The 19,593-nt window shown below is 38.4% G+C and overlaps 1 protein-coding gene across 2 annotated transcripts in view; it reads left to right on the top strand.

Annotated features, from left to right (window-relative positions):
- Positions 1-19,593, top strand: part of LOC307138818 (tumor necrosis factor receptor superfamily member 11B-like) — a 118,845-nt gene that overhangs the window by 79,563 nt on the left and 19,689 nt on the right. Inside the window, exons 4-5 of one of the 2 annotated variants that reach the window (XM_079837427.1) lie at positions 4,787-5,011; positions 5,332-8,115. In XM_079837427.1, coding sequence (XP_079693553.1) covers positions 4,787-5,011; positions 5,332-5,723 — 617 coding nt within the window. In that variant the 3' untranslated portion in view covers positions 5,724-8,115. Of the gene's footprint in view, positions 1-4,786; positions 5,012-5,331; positions 8,116-19,593 lie in introns of those variants that run through there. The other variant, XM_079837426.1, reaches the window with a different exon arrangement.

Genomic DNA, 19,593 nt, shown 5'->3' with positions numbered 1-19,593 from the left:
TGCGAGATTGCACGTGCAGCTCCTTATATATACGCAGGTGGGCGCGGAGTTCGCGATGCAAATTCCGCAGACCCATGGTATTTCCATACCATTGGCTAGTTTTATAAAGGTGATTGGGCTCTCTGGCGAGACCAGTCTCAGTCAGTCACTGACGTAATGTCTCCGTTCCCACCTTCAGGGAACAAGGGGTACATACTGTAACCTAGACGTTCTGTCATGAAACTCTAGATGATAGGTCCTTAACTCAATCTGCTACATTTTCGTCGTTCCTTGCTGACAGTTTCTGACATTTTCAGTGCCAGAGAGAACACCGGAGCACCAGCTCATTTGCATTTAAAGGGGGACACACAAAAACGTCTCGGTTATGTATGGTAACCCTCGTTCCCTGAAGGAGGGAACGGAGACATACGTCGGTTGTACAGACGAATTGGGATCACTTCAGAGAGCCCCTATCAGCTTCGAGATTTAGAGAACGGGCCAATGGGCCATTGGCGTGCGAGATTTGCATCTCGCGCTCCGCCCCGCGCCATGGGTATAAACAGGAAGCGAGAGCAACGAACTGGCGTTTTTCACTGCGGAGCCGAACTAGTGACTCGGCCATGCAGTGATGGTAAGGAACTGTGGCGACAGGACGTACGTCTCCGTTCCCTCCTTCAGGGAACGAGGGTTACCATACGTAACCGAGACGTTCCCTTTCAGTAAGTCACGTTTGATGTACGTCGGTTGTACCAACGAATTTGGATCCCTTTGGAAAACGCCACAGTTACTACCACTTCCAGCGCCCAGCGAGAGCCCCCCAGACCCCGTTCTGAAGCGAGCGGGGAAATTCACGCAGGGAGAGTCACACTGCTGTTCCGCAAGACCCACTCAGCAGACTATTGGATAACGCTGGGAAAGCGTGCCAGGAGGGACGCTGTGGAAGCCACATCATGCCCGGAGTTACCATGTGGAGAATACACGTATGGACTGGCCTTGGGCAGTACAACATTCGGAAGTCCCAGGGGTTGCCCCGGCCTGTTGCCTGTTGTCTGCCGAGAGAAAGACACAAGCTCGCCGTAGGGAGCTGTACCGTGGAGAATACACGTATGGGATCGCCGTAGGGGCCGCAACATACGGAACCCAGCCTGACACAAGTTCCACCAATGCATACAAGTGCCAGACCTGGCGTCGGACGCTCCGCCACATCCGACTGCCGCGGGTTGCGGAGGACTCAACAGGGTTTTCCATTTCCTGGGGAACTCGACTGGGTAAGGGAATGGCGCAGCAAGCCGACACTAGAATGGGCACTTCAGTGTTGCTGACTATGGGAAGCGAGCACACGAGAAGCAACCGGTTCTACACGTAGGCTATAAAACCTAGCGAACGTTTTGGTGTCGTCCAGCCCGCAGCTCTACAAATATTTGTCAGCGAGGCGCCACGAGCCAGCACCCAGGAAGAAGCTACACCCCTGGTGGAGTGGGCTCTAACCCCGAGCGGGCAGGGCACGTCTTGGGATTCATATGCCAAGACGATGGCATCCACTATCCAGTGGGCCATCCTCTGCTTGGAGACAGCCTTTCCCTTGGCCTACGTAACAGACGAAGAGCTGCTCTGAGGTCCTAAAGCTTTGCGTTCTGTCAACATAGATGCGCAGGGCGCGAACTGGACAGAGAAAAGCCAGGGCTGGGTCTGCCTCCTCCGAGGGCAGCGCTTGCAGGCTCACCATGTGGTCCCAAAAAGGAGTAGTGGGAACCTTGGGCACATATCCGGGCCGGGGTCTCAAGGTTACCTGAGAGTCGCCTGGGCCGAATTCCAGGCACGATTCGTCGACCGAAAATGCCTGCAGGTCCCCTATCCTCTTAACAGAGGCCAATGCAATCAGGAGTATTGTCTTTAGAGACAAGATTTTCAGCTCAGCTGACTGCAAAGGCTTGAAGGGCGCCCTCTGCTGTGCGTTTCTGGATGCGGTCGTTCCCTCTTGCCCGCTGACGGTCACAATTGTTGTCTCATGTGCCTGGGCATTCAGCACGCTGAGGCAGCTTTTGTGGATAGTTCATGTTCTCACTGCGGGAACATGACTATCTCGGTGCTTAGGTCGAGACTCGCCTACTTTCGGGAAGGTGGAGTCCCCCTCCCCATACCTCCATCTAGAACTATCTCCCAAGATAGACCTACTTCGACGGATGGCCGGGGTGACCTGAGGATCACGTTCAGGGCAAACCCGCTGAGCGTACCTCCACAGGCCCCTGAACCCTCACAAGCGCCGCAGCTGGTGGTGCTTTCGGAGGAAACGGTTGGCCCCTCCCATGGGCGGCCGGCGGTGACCTTCCGGGCGCCCACGGACGAGCAGATGTCGATCGCTGCATCGGAGGGGGAGTTCCAGTCCTCAGAGGATGAAGACTCGGCTGTACTGCCTCCCTCTGGGAGAGTGGCAACGGTCGAGTCGGACCCTGAGTTGACGGCTATGCTTTCCCGGGCCGCCGGAAAGGTCGGGCTTGTGTGGAACCCTCCACCACGTTCCGAACCTTCTAGGTTGGATGATTGGTTTCTGGGGGGGCGGTCGCGCTGGTTCTCAGTGTCCCGCCCCAGTACCATTCTTCCCGGAGGTGCATGAGGAGCTTACCAGGTCGTGGACGACACCTTTCAGTGCCAGAAACAGACCTGGTGGCTCCTCCCTCCTCACTACCCTTGACGGTGGGCAGGCCAAGGGTTACGAGAAAATCCCACCAGTTAAGCGGGCCGTCGCGATGCAACTGTGTCCGGCGACCGCCTCCAGCAGGACTTGGTTCCCAGAACTAGTGCTCCTCGCGACAGCACCTCCTTGGCCCATTCCTCTGAGGAAGGACCTCCTGACTCAGAGACGGGGCACCCTGTGGCACCCGCGTCCGGACCTCTGAAAACTCCATGTCTGGTCCCTGGACGGGACGGGGAGGTTCTAGGTGACTTACCACAGGCTGTGGTAGACACCATCACTTCCGCCAGAGCCCCCTCTACGAGACGGCTGTATGTGCTGAAGTGGAAGCGATACAAACCTATTGAGTGCTTCTGCCCTGACGGCAGTGCATTAAACCCTAATAATAACACAATGATACGGACCTATTGAGTACTTCTGCCCTGAGGGCAGCGTGTTAAACACTAATAATAACACAGTGATACGAACCTATTGAGTACTTCTGCCCTGACGGCAGTGCGTTAAACACTAATAATAACACAGCGTTACGGACCAATTGAGTACTTCTGCCCTGAGGGCAGCGTGTTAAACACTAATAATAACACAGTGATACGAACCTATTGAGTACTTCTGCCCTGAGGGCAGCACGTTAAACACTAATAATAACACAGCGATACAAACCTATTGAGTGCTTCTGCCCTGACGGCAGTGCGTTAAACACTAATAATAACACAGCGATACGGACTTATTGAGTACTTCTCCCCTGAGGGCAGCGCATTAAAAACACAAATAATAACACAGCGATACAAACCTATTGAGGGCTTCTGCCCTGAGGGCCGCGCGTTAAATACAAATTGTACAAACATAGGAAATCTTATTTGTCCTGATCAGCAGATTAATGTTTCTTAAAGTTTGTAAGATAGATATTTGATGAAGAAATCTAATTTTCAACTCGCAGGACGAAAAGAAATTATGGATAACTGAAATCAATTTGGGTAAAGGTTACTTTAACATGATTAAAGGTTCCGTTATAAGTTAATATTTTTGTGTACAACAAGCAAATCATATTCATAGACTCATGAATATTCACCCCATTTGAATTAATTATTCCCCGAAACTCATTGTTGCTACAGTATAGCAGGTATCTGATCTATTTTTAGTGGCATTCAGTATAAGGATTTGACTGTTCATAGATTAGGTCAGGTGTCTCATTCTCTCTTGCGCGGCTGCCTCGCTAGCATTGTCGGCATGAGGAGTTAACGCAGTTTGAGCCAGCGGCTCGCATTGATAAGCCTTTGGGTCTGTGTCTACAGACAATCCACCCTCCTCCACTTCAGATGAAGGTGGGGGAGAATGACCACTCTGCTGCAAAGCTACTGGCGTCATTCAAGTCATTCTCCATCTTTGCTATTCGCGAGTCAGACAGCTGTCAATCAATCCGTCACTGCGGGTCTCAGGTGCACGCCCTCCGCTCAGTCCCGCCCTCGGTTCATCCCCTCTGTCTCCGCTGGGCTCTGCCCACTTTTCCAGTATTAGGAAGGTGGTCATAATGGTATGCCCGATCAGTGTATGTCTATCTCATATGTCCTATCCCATCCTGTCTATGTTCATCCATATATATGCAGAGATATGCATGTCTACCAATGCAGCAGCTTATTTTCTTACACTCCGCAGCATGCATATATTGTCCTGTATTGTCCATTTCTCTGGCCTCCTGTTTTTTTGGGGGTAATTTCATGTATTTCATGCTATATGTGCAGCAGCATGTCTTGCATGCTCACAGCAGCATATTTGTGGATGTATCGGTAGTAGCAAGTCTCTGTACTTGTTCTGCAGCAGCAATAATCAACAGCAGCAGGATATAGCAGATCTATTCCACCATAAGACATGGGTAGAGTATAGTTTAAAGATATGAATAGTCAAAGCTGCTCTCACCATGGGGGAACATGTTATTTCTGTATTAAAACAAAAGAATCTATGAGCTAAAAGTGTACAGAGTTGCTGCAGTACTGATATGGTTTATTGACACTGGTATCTTTTTTGTTTTGTTTCTGCTAAACCTTGTGATTTATTTTGTGTGCTTATCAGGCTTCCATATCCATAACATTCCTGCTCCTCTCTTTTATCACCTTCCAGAAATCACACTATGTGAGGAAGCAATATTTCAGTTCCTTGCATCACCTTCTTTGGCGTCTATCCCTGTGGAGCGTCTTTCTGAGAGCCTTCCAGGACGCAAAGTTGACTGGAAGAGTGTTGAAAGGCTGAAGAAAAGCTGCAGTCCTCAGCAGCAGGCAGTACATCTGCTCCATCTTTGGAGAGAACAAAATAAGGACCAAGACAAACTTCTCAGCATCATCCAAGGTCATCATCTCAGTTTGGCTTAGATTCAACAGACATTAGGAGATTAAAAAAAAAAAAACAGCAACTGGATTTAGTGAATTTAGTGCCTATCAAACTTTGACCATTAGTGGTCCCCTGCCTCGTTAGCATGAATACAAGTGAGAAAGTACTAGCATTAACAATCCTAAAGGCTATTTTTGACTTACGTAGTGGTAATGTGGTTTACAGGTAATTGAAACCCATTAAAGGAGTAGTTAACTTTAAAATGAAAATTACCCCATTGATTTAGTTACCTATAGGTGTATATGTATAGGTGTATATGACTTTCTTCTTTCTCCTAGGTGTAAACCACTGTGAGAGGAAGGTATCTCGCTGTGCCAGTGTAAAAAACCTCACTCTGGAAGACCTGTTGCTCTTGATGGACAGTTTACCTGGTGAGAAAGTGAGCAACGAGGATGTACGGGCCCTGGTCCACTCCTGTCCCTCACAACGTTATATTCTACAGCTCCTCCACTTGTGGAAGATACAGAATATAGGTCAGGACCTGGCCAAGGCTTTATCTCACAGTCTTCGCAAACTACGTTCGAAAGGCGCCCGCCGTCCTCTTCTAAAAATTCTAAAGAGGATCAGTCGGATTATTAGCGTGTCATCCATACACCGTATGTATGAGAAGATGATTGTCAACATGATCCAGGACAACACATGTTTCAAAACTAAACTGTATAATGACTAACTATACTGTATTGAAGGACAATAGAAATCCAATTATTTAAATGAAAATAAGTTGTACATAGATTTGGACAGTTGTGGGCTAAAAGGGGACAGGGTTGGGTAACTGATTTGTTGTTAAGATGCTTTTTTTTCTTCTTGTCTCTTTCTTGTTTTTATATTGGACTGAAACTTTGAGTTTTATTCCAGAATAGGAAATATAGGCCAAGTGCTGGAGAAAAAACACCTTTAATTCAGAATATTGCTTGACTCGCTAGGTCTCTGAAACAGAATGAAACAGTTGAAATTGGTTATGAATGTATAATAAAATAGAGAGCAGTTATGTTTTATTTAACTGTAATTATGTATTGTCAGGTTTTGTTTTGTTTAGAATTAAAAACATATTATTTATCAATTTGTCAGAAAACTGGACTCTAAAAAATCATTATATAATTTGTTTTTAATTTATGGATTTTAAGTGTGACTATTTTGATATTGATGTTTACCAGCACATATTTTCATAATCATTGTGCTCTTATAAAAATAAGCATTTAAGCTCTTAAATTTTATATAAATGGCCATATAAACACTGTCTTTACTGATTTTGATGCATCTTTACAAGATCTACATGTACAGATAAAGGGTCAATTTAATTTATAACAATAGGAAATTAGCCTATTTACCTTTAAAATTCTCAACATTTTTTTTTTTATTATCAGATTTTGTTTATAATAATTTCTAATAAGATTAGTCGGCCCACACTAAATTTTAAAATGTTTCAGTGTAAAATGAACCCAATTGTTATTCAAGGGTTAACAAAAGTATCAGGTCTGCCAGCATGTAATAAAACACTTCTATTTACTGAGTTTTATATAAGTCCTTGTGTATTTCAGAGGCTGTTGTAGATCTTGCAGGGCTGGGTTGTGGAACAGGCAAGTGGGGCCAGTGACCCATCTCAGATTGTCATGGGCCTTGTGGATGCTGAAGACCTATACAGGGACCCTAATTACTATTTAATCATCTGTTGTTAGCCTACAGAAACTTCTAAATTGCCCGTCCTTTAATGTAGTATAAAATGTCTATCCCTAGGGGATATGGGGGCCTCCAGAGACAAGTGACCAGGGACCTTGCAAGACCATGCCCTAAGCCTGAAAACTTGTAATCATGAAGCTTGTAAACTCTTTAATACTTTTGTGCTGAATCCAGTAGTCAAGGAAGCTATTAAAGGGATAGTTCACCCAAAAATGAAAATCTCATGTCCCTCATGTCTCATGTCATTCCAAACTTGTAAGACATTTGTTCATCTTCGGAACACAAATTAAGATATTTTTGATGAAATCCGAGAGCTTTCAGGCTCCTCCATAGACAGCTGTTTTATTAACACTTTCAAGGCCCAGAAAGGTAGTAAAAACGTTGTTAAAATAGTCCATTGGACTCCAGTGGTTCAACCTTAATTTTATGAAGCGTTGAGAATACTTTTTGTGTGCAAAAACAAACAAAAATAACGACTTTATTCACTCTCGGATTTCATCAAAAATGTCTTAATTTGTGTAATTGAAGGTCTTACGGGTTTGGAATGACATGAGGGTAATTAATGACAGAATTTCATTTTTGGGTGAACTATCCCTTTAATGTAATCTTAATTATAATTTAAGCTCTCATCCTATGATGTAGTTATTTTTTGATGTCCTTTTCTCACTGCATAATACACGTCTTTTTACTATCAGTGTAAATTTACTTATTGTTTTTTCTATTAAATTACATTTTTGTATTAATCACTCTTTGTAATATATATTGTTTTATTAAGAATTCACACGTTGCTTCTGCTAATATGGTATTCATTGAAAATATGCAGATATCATACAGAAAAATATTCAAATATGGGAAGAAGCAGTTAGTGACCACTGGAAAAAGAGGAATCCCACAGACATCTCTATATAAACACCTGATCCAGTAGTGGAGGACATGACAGAATAATATTTCATAGGCTACATGAGAGAAAGAGCATGACATACAGTTTTAAATTGGTTGTTTCTGTTTTACAGGTTTTGTGTTTACTTTAGATCTTACATCATCTGTTACTTTCCAGATCCTTTGAAAAGCAAAAATAGGAAGTATTGTTGGGGGGAGTTCTGGAGATTAGATGACTGATGAGTTATGAATGAAAATTTTTTACATCAGATATTTACAATGGTCTTAAAGGGATAGTTCAGCCAAAAATGAAAATTCTGTCATCATTCACTCACCCTCAAGTTGTTCCAAACCTGTATGAGTTTCTTTGCTCTGCTGAACACAAAAAATGATATTTTGAAGAGTGTTTGTAACCAAGCAGATAGAGCAACCATTGACCACCATACACTGTAAAACCTAACAGTTGTATGTACTAAATAAAAATGAGTTCACTGCACTCAAACATTACTGAATGTTGTGTGGACACAATGACTGAAACAGAACTCAAAATGAATGAGTTATAGAACATTTCTAGTTCCCAGCATGATAATTGGATAATAATTGTATTGTTAAGTGATTAAATAAGTGATAATTGCGTATTGGTGATGACACCTGATGATAATGAGCAGAATCATTGAAGGAAATAGAAACACAAGAACTACAACTGACTACAGCTTTAGATGAAATCAACTGAAGATAAAATAAGACATTAAATCTCTGAAGATCTCAGTGGAGGAGGATTAAACAACTCCACAAACAGCATTACCAGCTTCACACATTACTAACCAGACTAACTTTATTTGTCATTTCTGTTATATTGAAAATAATAGTTTTGTTTGAATTCACCATGATGGTGTTCAGTGTTTGCTTTTGTTGGGATCTTGACCCTTGATATAACACAGGGCCGGCCCGTGGCATAGGCGGAATAGGCAAATGCTAGGGGCGGCACTCATCCATAGGGGCGCCAAAATGTATTACTGATACTATTTTATTAATATTAATTTGAAATATTACCAAATAAAGCGCAAAAAACTTAACCAAGTCCCCCGCCTCTTCCCGGTCCGCCTCATCAATCTCCCCCGCCGAGCTACTTGAAGGGCGTCAGAAATATAACGCGCGATCAGTTTAATGTTGGGAATTTGTTGTGTCGCGTCGCCTCTCGCCGCATCTAATGTAGACAGGATTACTTTCATTTTTTTAGGGTGCTTGGCCGCTCGCTCCAGGTGTAGACCCGGTGAAAGTTGCCTGATAATTTATGACGGATGGCTGAATTGTAGTGTCTTAAAAAACAGAAACCCTCTGATGCAGGCAAGATAAGGGAAACGCTGCAAAAATGCTCTTCTTATTTAGTATTTGTGTCTTGTTTCTAGTCTAAATATCTAAAAATTCTTAAACCAAGATGCATTTACTAGATAAGTAAAATAATATTTTTTCTTAAGTGAGTTTATGCTTAAAACAAGCTAAATTATCTGCCAATGGGGTGAGAAAAATAATCTTGTTTCTGATTGAAATCTTGTTTCTTGTTTCTGTCCCAAACAGAAATAAGAAAATTTTTCTCATCCCATTTGGCAGATAATTGTGCTAGTTTTAAGCTAAAACTCACTTCATTTTGATTTTTTCCCCCAGAAAACAAGGAAAAAATATCTAATGTCATTTTACTAGTAAATACATCTTGATTTAAGAATTTTTTGATGTTTGGACTGGACACAAGAAAAAAAATACTAAATAAGAAGAGCATTTTTTGCAGTGTAAAAGTGATGTAATGAATGAACAGTTTATTTAATTGCATAGTAGTAAAATACTAATGTACGCTAATTAATTCCAGTTTTACCTTAAACTATATGCAAGCAGCTGTTCTGGGTTCTCCAGAGGCCACAGACAGTGTATTTTGTAAAAAAAAAAAAAAAAAAAATCATATCTGTTTTTTTTTTACGCATGTAATATCACTTTTTTAATAGCCTAATGTTTTTACTCTACAGTTGTGCAGTTTTAAGGGGACATATGGACATTTTAAAATGTATTTGCCGAAATTAATAATGATATTTATATACAGGTTTATATAAAATAGCTAAATTTTATGTAAATTTCACATTAAATATCTAAATTTCTCCAAAGTTTAATTCATGGTGAAAACATGAATGTGCATATTAGTGAAAGTTTGCTGCCATCTACTGGAAAACAAACACTTTTGCTAGTTCTCAATTGTTTGTGCATGAATGCTGGATGCAATTACTTGTTATTTGTGTTTAGGCTGTAATGTGCCATAGGTGCTATTTTTGTATAGTTTAACTATCATCAGCCTTTAAAAAATAAATAAAAATAATAATATCATGAACATAATGACGGGGTAGAATGGACTGGACATCATATAAAACAACAATAAAAAAAAAAAACCTGTAAAAAGGTTTAGCACTACATGTTTTCAGTCTAAGTTGCGGAAACACTGGTACTGTTTTATTTTTTTAATGCATTGATTTTTTTTTTTCAAGGGGCACCAAGTAAAATCTTGCCTAGGGCAGCAAATTGGTCAGGGCCGGCCCTGATATAACATGTCTTGCTCTGGCTTCTTTGACTGTGTTTACAAAGCACATTTGTTATGGTAAGAAAAGCCAAAAGAAAATGTGATCAGCTGGTGTTGGTTGCTGATGATATTATCGTCATGTAGTCACTAAATCACTGACCTCATTCAGAGTCTAATGCTCTGGTTATAGAGGTTTTGTATTATAACATTTTTGTATTATTCATAATAGAACCTATGTGATTTTACAGCACAAAATCCAGGATGGTGGTGATCCAGAACAATATGCAGGATTGAAATAAATAAAATGAATGCACAAAAGGTTTTAATCTACAACTATACTTAGACACACACAGACATCAAGAATCAGAGTATGAATCTCAACAATGGTGACAATCAAAAAAAATATTCAGATAAAGATCAACTTTGAACGTAAAACAAGCTACAAAAACATCACAAACACAGCAAAAGTAAAAGCAAATAGTAAGAGTCAAAGAAAATGTATCACAATTCAGATGCATCATTTATTCATGCCGCAATGCATGCTGGGACCCATGAGGGAGTTTTGATCGGTGGTACCCAGCATGCACTGCAGCATTAAGCTCTTCATTGATTTTCACCATTGTTGAGATGCATACGCAGATTCTTGATGTCTGTGTGTGTCTAAGAAATGCCATAGATTAAAACCTTTTGAGCACTACATGGTTTTGAAATCTTACATATTATTCAATTACCACAACAGTGCTGGATTTTGTGCTGTTTAATCATGTAGCCATTATTATTAACAATAAAAAAAATTAACAACACAATACCGTTATAACCAGAGCATAAGACTCTGAGTGAGATCAGTGACTTATGTCACTACATGATGATTATACCAACATCATTGTACAGCCAACATCACCTAATCACGTTTTCTCTTGGCATTCCTTACCATAACAAATGTGCTTTCTAAACACAAATTTAAAGCACCCAGAGTAAAAAACTAATGTTAAAGCAAAAGCAACTAAGGCAAACACTCATCACCATCATGGTGACTTTAATTAAACTATTATTTTCATTAAAACAGGAATGACAGAAATAAAGTCAGTCTGGTTAGTAATGTGTGAAACTGGTAGTGCTGTTTGTGGAGTTGTTTAATCCTCCTCTGCTGAGATCTTCAGAGATGTAATGTCTTCTTTTATCTTCTGTTATTTCATCTAAAGCTGTGGCTTAAGTCAGTTGTAGTTCATGGGCCCTATCTTGCACCCAGCGCAATTGACTTTGTACACCGACGCATGTGTCATTCCTATTTTGCACCCGCGCAAAGCGCGCTTTTCCCTCCACAGAAGCACGTCGCTAAACTAGTGAATGAACTTGCGCTACCTGGGCGGTTCAGCGCAAAAAAGGAGGCGTGTTCCGGCGCAAACAATCCCTGGTGCTATTTTGCTGTTCCATTAAACAATTGCGCCACTGACCAGAAAAAACCTAGTCTAAAGTCAGTGGCGCGTTGCGCGTTGTTCATTATGCTATTTTAAGGGCGCATGCTTGACCATAATGTATAGCGTGCACAACGCGCATTCACTTTGCTCATGTAATCTACACAGATGCAACAGTTATTTTTGAAAATTATAAATTGTTACACTAAAAAATATTAACACATGAGATGACGGAAATCATTGTGGTGTGCCACGAAGATGTGAAAAAATAGGCATAAATCTAGCTTACAAATTATTCAGGCTAATTGCAGTCTAATAATTAAGGAGACCTGTTTGCCCAATAGTGGCAACTTCTGGCAAGACATATATGTATATAAGGACATCTAACAAATTGGTTTGTCCGTCAAGAACCAGGAAAAAAAATCGGTGAGGGTGGATGCAGCGATGTCCTCTGCTGGCGTCAGGTCCTGAGTAGAGGCAGATCCACCTCCCGTTACACGGCGTGCCCGATTGATGCTGGCAAGCTTGGACTTTCCCCGTCTTCTGATGTCATTGTAGCGCTTGCGGCACTGGTGCGACGTCCTGGGGATGCCAGCTGATGAAACAATTGTGGCTATTTCCTCCCACGCCTGTTTAACCGACGCTATTTTGGGTGGGTTTCTCCCATCCCCATACAACACAACTTCTCTGTCTTTCACTGCTCTTACAAGCACATCAGTCTCCTCGGCTGTGAACCGCTCCTGGCGTGCGCCTGGTAAATACGCCATAATAATAGCAATCCATAATGGAACTTGCGCACCTGCTTTTACAGGGAATGTTGGATGACGCTCTGATTGGTTTATTCACGTTACGCCCAAACCACACCTATGAATAATGAAGCTACTTCAGACCAACCCATTTTACATTATCCCGCCGGGAAAATAGCAACAGCGCCGAGACCCGCCCACAAAGTTACTTGCGCTTTGCGCTTTGACACTTGCGTTTCAGATCGTTAAAATAGGGCCCCTTGTGTTTCTCTTTCCTTCTGTGATTCTGCTCATTATCATCAGGTGATCATAATTAATGCCCAATCATCACTTAATTAATCACTTAATTACTCAACTGCAACATATATTAAGAATCATTTAAAAAAATGCATATTAGTGAACTCAACTGAAATGAGCTTAGAGTACTCATAACTGTTGGTTTTTAAACTCAATTTAATTGAGGTCATCAGTTTCCTCAAATTAAATGAGTTTGCTTAACTTGTTGGGTTTTACAGTGTAGTAGGGAAAAAATACTATGGTAGTGAATGGCTGCTCTATCTGCTTGGTTACAAACACTCTTCAAAATATCATCTGTTATCTTATTTTGTGTTCAGCAGAGCAAAGAAACTCATACAGGTTTGGAATAACTTGAGGGTGAGTAAATGAAGAAAGAATTTTCATTTTTGGTTGAACTATCCCTTTAAGATTATTTCCCATGAAAATACCAAAAACATCTCCCTCCTTCAGATCTTGCCTCCTGACTTTGAATCCTATAAAGTTTGTCAAGTTGTATTTAACGTACCACTGATTTAACATAGGGTGCTTGTGAAAATGTGTAATATAACTTCTGTTATAAGAACCATAATTCTACCCGAAAAAGAAAGAAAGAAAGAAAGAAAGAAAGAAAGAAAGAAAGAAAGAAAGAAAGAAAGAAAGAAAGAAAGAAAGAAAGAAAGAAAGAAAGATATATTAAAATAAAACAAAGATTAGTTAGAAAGAAAGATGGATTAGTTAGAAAGAAAGAAAGAAAGAAAGAAAGAAAGAAAGAAAGAAAGAAAGAAAGAAAGAAAGAAAGATGGATTAGTTAGAAAGAAAGAAAGAAAGAAAGAAAGAAAGAAAGAAAGAAAGAAAGAAAGAAAGAAAGAAAGAAAGAAAGACATATTAGAAAGAAAGAAAGAAAGAAAGAAAGAAAGAAAGAAAGAAAGAAAGAAAGAAAGAAAGAAAGAAAGAAAGAAAGAAAGAAAGAAAGAAAGGAAGAAAGAAAGATAGAAAGAAAGAAAGAAAGATGGATTAGTTAGTTAGAAAGAAAGAAAGAAAGAAAGAAAGAAAGAAAGAAAGAAAGAAAGAAAGAAAGAAAGAAAGATATATTAAAAAGAAAGAAAGATTAGTTAGAAAGAAAGATGGATTAGAAAGAAAGAAAGATGGATTAGTAAGAAAGATAGATTAGTTAGAAAGAAAGATAGATAAGTTATAAAGAAAAAAGATGGATAAATTAGAAAGAAAGAAAGATGGATTAGGTAGAGAGAAAGAAAGATGGATTAATTAGTTAGAAAGAAAAAGAAAGAAAGAAAGAAAGAAAGATGGATTAATTTTTATTACATGTTATGGCTGTACAGAAGTCCATATTTGACCTTCTGAACATATTTTTGGCCCAAGAGTCCTTAAACACTAATTTACTATACACACTTTTTGACTTCCCTTCTGATTCCCATTACTAGCCAAAAGTTCCCAAAAAAGTTTAGAACTTTTTTTTTGTTTTTAATTCATTTACATGTGTTGTGGAAATAATTCTATTCGAAAAATGAGGAGGGAGGAATACAAATTCAAACCTTTGAAAAGTCAAAGTATCAAACATGATTTTATTTCTTGCAAGAAATAGGCAGTTCACATACAGAGAATGTCTGTCATGAGAAGGGCAAAGTTAGCTCTCCTCGACATCATTATATACCTCTCACACATCCTGGGTCGGTTACACCCAATCTTTGTTTGCCTTAAAAGGAAACATCTTTATTCAAGACCCCTTGTCTGTTGTAAATTCTAATGTGTCAGCACAATATCCACTTCTGCAGAAGTTCCTGTTTTTAAGCTACATCATTTTCACACATTCTGTCTATTCCAAGTCTAATTGCAGCTACGCACATACTTGTCACACTTAAAGTACGATATGTCATCTTGACCTCTTGCACTACCCAGCTTCCTTGCAACTGAGCACTCTATCACTCAGAACAATATGTTCCCGCAAGCTTGCTCTAACTTATGCATTTCTAAAAGCTTGGTTACATATCTTTAATAATGATTATATGATTATATTTCTAAGTAAAATGAACACTTCTAATAGTCAAAAAACACATCTAAGAGTCAAAAACATATCGAAATGTAAAATTTCCTTCACACATGCTATGGCTGTACAGAAGTCCATATTTGATTTACTAAACATATTTTTGGCCCAAGAGTCCTTAAATATTAACTTTTAACCTAAAATATTAACCTAAAATATTAACACTCATTGACTTCCCTTCTGATTCCCATTACTAGCCAAAAGTTCCACAAAAGTTTTTCAATTATTATTTTTTTTTTTATTATTATTTTTACATGCTATGGCTGTACAGAAGTCCATATTTGATTTACTGAAATATGTTTTGCCTAAGAGTCCTTAAATACTAACTTACTATACACACTCATTGACTTCCCTTCTGATTCCCATTACTAGTCAAAAGTTCCCAAAAAGTTTAGAACTTTTTTTTTTTTTTTTTTTTTTTTACATGTTATGGCTGTACAGAAGTCAATTTTTTATCTACTGAACATGTTTTTGGCCCAAGAGTCCTTAAATACTAACTTACTATACACACTCATTGACTTTCCTTCGGATTCTCATTACTAGCCAAAAGTTCCACAAAAGTTTTTCAATTATTATTATTTTTTTATTATTATTATTTTTACATGTTATGTTTTTACAGAAGTCCATATTTGACCTACTGAACACATTTTTGGCCCAAGAGTCCTTAAACACTAACTTACTATACACTGTAAAACCCAACAAGTTAAGCTAACTCATTTATTTTGAGGAAACTGATTACCTCAATTAAATTGAGTTTAACAAACTTAATTGAAGTAAAGAAAAACTGTAGTTATGAGTACTCTGAACTTATTTTAATTGAGTCCACTATACTAAGGATATTTCTTAATATCCAATTAAACTTTACACTGCATTCAAATAATTTGTACAGCTAAAACTTCACTATAATGAGTAAAACAACAGAAATAACAAACTTTAAATTAACTACGAGAGCTTGCTAGTTACTGCTGGCTCACAATAGCACACACAAAGTCAAACCCAATGAGTTAAGCAAACTCATTACATTTGAGGAAACTTATTACCTCAAATAATTTGAGTTTAAAAACCAACAGTTATGAGTACTCTAAGCTCATTTCAGTTGAGTACACTAATATATTTTTTTTTTAAATGATTCTTAATATATGTTGCAGTTGAGCAATTAAGTGATTAATTAAGTGATGATTGAGCATTAATTATGAACACCTGATGATAATGAGCAGAATCGTAGAAGGAAAGAGAAACACAAGAACTACAATTGATTTAAGCCACAGCTTTAGATGAAATAACAGAAGATAAAATATGACATTAAATCTCTGAATATCTCAGCAGAGGTGGATTAAACAACTCCACAAACAGCACTACCAGCTTCACACATTACTAACCAGACTGACTTTATTTCTGTCATTTCTGTTTTAATGAAAATAATAGTTTAATTGATCATTCTTTCATCATGTCACCATGATGGAGATGAGTCTTTTCTTTAGTTGGGCTCTTGACCCTTAAACATTTCATTTAAAATTTTTTCCTCTGGCTGCTTTAATTTTGTGTTTAGAAAGCACATTTGTTATGGTAAGATATGCCTAGAGAAAATGTGATTAGGTGATGTTGGTACAATCATCATGTGGTGGCTTAAGTCACTGATCTCATTAAGAGTCTTATGCTCTGGTTATAGCAGTATTGTGTTCTTAATATTTGTATTATTCATAATGGTGCCTACGTGATCAAGCAGCACGAGATCCAGCACTGTTGTTGTAATTGATTAATATGCAAAATTTCAAAATCATGCAGTTCTCAAAAGTTGTAATGCAGTTTTAATCTATGGCATTACTTAGACACACACAGATATCAAGAATCTGCGTATGAATCTCAACAATGGTGACAATCAATGAAAAGCTTCATGCTGCAGTGCATGCTGGGTACCACCAATCAAAACTCCCTCATGGATCCCAGCATGCATTGCGGCATGAATAAATAATGCATCTGAATTGTGACAAATTTTCTTTGATTCTTACTATTTGCTTTTACTTTTGCTGTGTTTGTTGTGATTTTTTTGTAGCTTGTTTTATGTTCAAGGTTGATCTGTTTATCTGAATATATTTTTTGATTGTCACCATTGTTGAGATTCATACGCTGATTCTTTATGTCTGTGTGTCCAAATACTGTTGTAGATGAAAACCTTCTGTGCATTAATTTTATTCATTTATATCCTGCACATTGTTTGAGTTCTGCAACCATCCTGGATCTTGTGCTGTAGAATCACATAGGTTCTTTTATGAATAATACAAAAAAAAACATACAACCAGTGCATTAGACTCTGAATGAGAGAAGTGATTTAGTCATTAAATAACGATGATATCAACAGCAAAAAACAACCAACCCCAGCTGATCACATTTCCTCTTGGCTTGTCTTATCATAACAAATGTGCTTCGTTAAAGCAGCCAGAGCAAGACATGTTTTGTCAAGGGTCAAGATCCCAACAAACGCAAACACTGAACACCATCATGGTGAATTCAAACAAAACTATTATTTTCAATATATCAGAAATGACAGAAATAAAGTTAGTTTGGTTAGTAATGTGTGAAGCTGGTAATGCTGTATGTGGAGTTGTTTAATCCTCCTCTGCTGAGATCTTCAGAGATTTAATGTCTTCTTTTATCCTTCAGTTGATTTCATCTAAAGCTGTGGCTGAAGTCATTTGTAGTTCTTGTGTTTCTATTTCCTTCAGTGATTCTGCTCATTATCATCAGGTGTCACCACCAATTTGATATTATCACTTATTTAATCACTTAACAATACAATTATTATCCAATTATCATGCTGGGAACTAGAAATGTTCTATAACTCATTCATTTTGAGTTCTGTTTCAGTCATTGTGTCCACACAACATTCGGTAATGTTTGAGTGCAGTGAACTCATTTTTATTTAGTACATCCAACTGTTAGGTTTTACAGTGTACACACGCATTGACTTCCCTTCTGATTCCCATTACTAGCCAAAAGTTCCCAAAAAGTTTAGAACTTTTTTTTTTTACATGCTATGGCTGTACAGAAGTCCTTTTTTTATCTACTGAACATGTTTTTGGCCCAAGAGTCCTTAAATGCTAACTTACTATACACAATCATTGACTTCCTGCCTGATTCCAATCACAAGCCAAAAGTTTCACAAAAGGTTTAAAAAAATAAAAAAAACTATTATTAATTTGTTTTATGCATGTTATGGCTTTACAGAAGTCCATATTTGATCTACTGAATACATGTTTGGCCCAAGAGTCCTTAAACACTAACTTACTATACACAACATTGAATTCCCTTCTGATTCCCATTACTAGCCAAAAGTTCCCAAAAAGTTTAGAACTTTTTTTTTTTTTTTTTTTTACATGCTATGGCTATGGAAGCCCATTTCGATGGAAGCCCATTTCCGCCACTTAAAAAAAAAATTTGAGCATAAAAAGTCAAAATTATGACATAGTTAAGTCATAATTATGACATAAAAAGTCGAAATTATGATTTACTAAATCGTAATTATGACTTTAAAAATCAAAATTATGATTTACTAAATCGAAATTATGACTTTAAAAGTCATAATTATGAGATAAAATGTCGAAATTATGATTTACTAAATCGAAATGATGGCATACCAAGTCGAAATTATGACTTTAAAAGTCATAATTATGAGATTAAAAACTCGAAATTATGACTTTCTGCTCATTGATGTGCCGTGACCCGACACATGATGAGTTCATGAGAGCATGAATGAGTGTTTAACTGTAGTTTGAGCTGCTAATGATTATATGATTGTCTTGTGAACGGCATTAATATCTCTGAGCAAACGCTCTTCAGAGGATTTGAAGCGCAAGCTTTAGCGCAGAAACAACAGAACGGATGTGAGGTGGCAGATGAACATATTCTGATGTGTTATTATGGAAATATGATCCAGAACACACACCCTCAGAATCTGCTGTAATGCAGGAGTGTGTCCAGTAATGACCCGTCCAGTGGGATCTGATCTGTACAGTCACCTGAGGGTGGCGCTGTTCCCAGCTCATATTTCATTAATAACGCAGCAGAATCTGCTGTAATTTCCCTACAGAATTAATTTTATTGATGCTTGGTTTTGATAATATTAGGCCTATATATTATATGAAATAATAAATGAATTAGGCTATATATGGTTAATCTGTTACAACTTCAGCTCAAACCACAATGTCATGGTTATAGTGACACACACACACACACACACACACACACACACACGTTGGTTGGATGGTGTTGTAACAGTTAGTTCTGCTGCCCAACAGATGCAACAGAAATATGAGGTTGAGATGGAGCAGTTTTCATTAAACAGTAATACTCCTGTAAAAAATTATCTTATATGTTTCAAAAAATGGCGCATGTGACAAATTCAGAGTAGCTCTTTAGAACCAGAATCAAAAGCTTCATTGCCATGTTTGCACACACAAGGAATGTGTTTTGGTGACAGAAGTTTCCAGTGCACAGAGACCACAGTACACAGACAGTACAATAAACAATAAAGACAATAAACAATAAAGACAATAAAGAATAAAGATAAATGAATGATACACATAATAATAAACAAAAATAGACTAATATGTACAGGTGTGCTATAGAACAGAACACAATAGTTCTTGTTCTAAGTAATAGTTCTAGGTTCTTGTCAAATGTTAAATTGTACATATTTATCATTGGAGGCATTGTTCATGTCTTACTCTATATCTGTTTAAAAGCACAGAGAAAGATGACATTACATAATGTTTGCAGCTGAGATTTAATGATATGCAATTATATTACTTTATTATAATTTGTAACAGATTAAATACATAAATAAATGTATTATTTAATATAGGCTAATATACAATATATCAAAACCGAGCACGTGGAGGTCAATAAAATTAATTCTGTAGGGAAAT

This window comes from Gobio gobio (assembly GCF_949357685.1).
Source record: "Gobio gobio genome assembly, chromosome: 15".
NCBI classification, from domain to species: Eukaryota; Metazoa; Chordata; class Actinopteri; order Cypriniformes; family Gobionidae; genus Gobio; species Gobio gobio.
The sequence above is the reverse complement of the archived record's forward strand: the minus strand, read 5'-3'. Positions and strand labels throughout refer to the sequence as shown.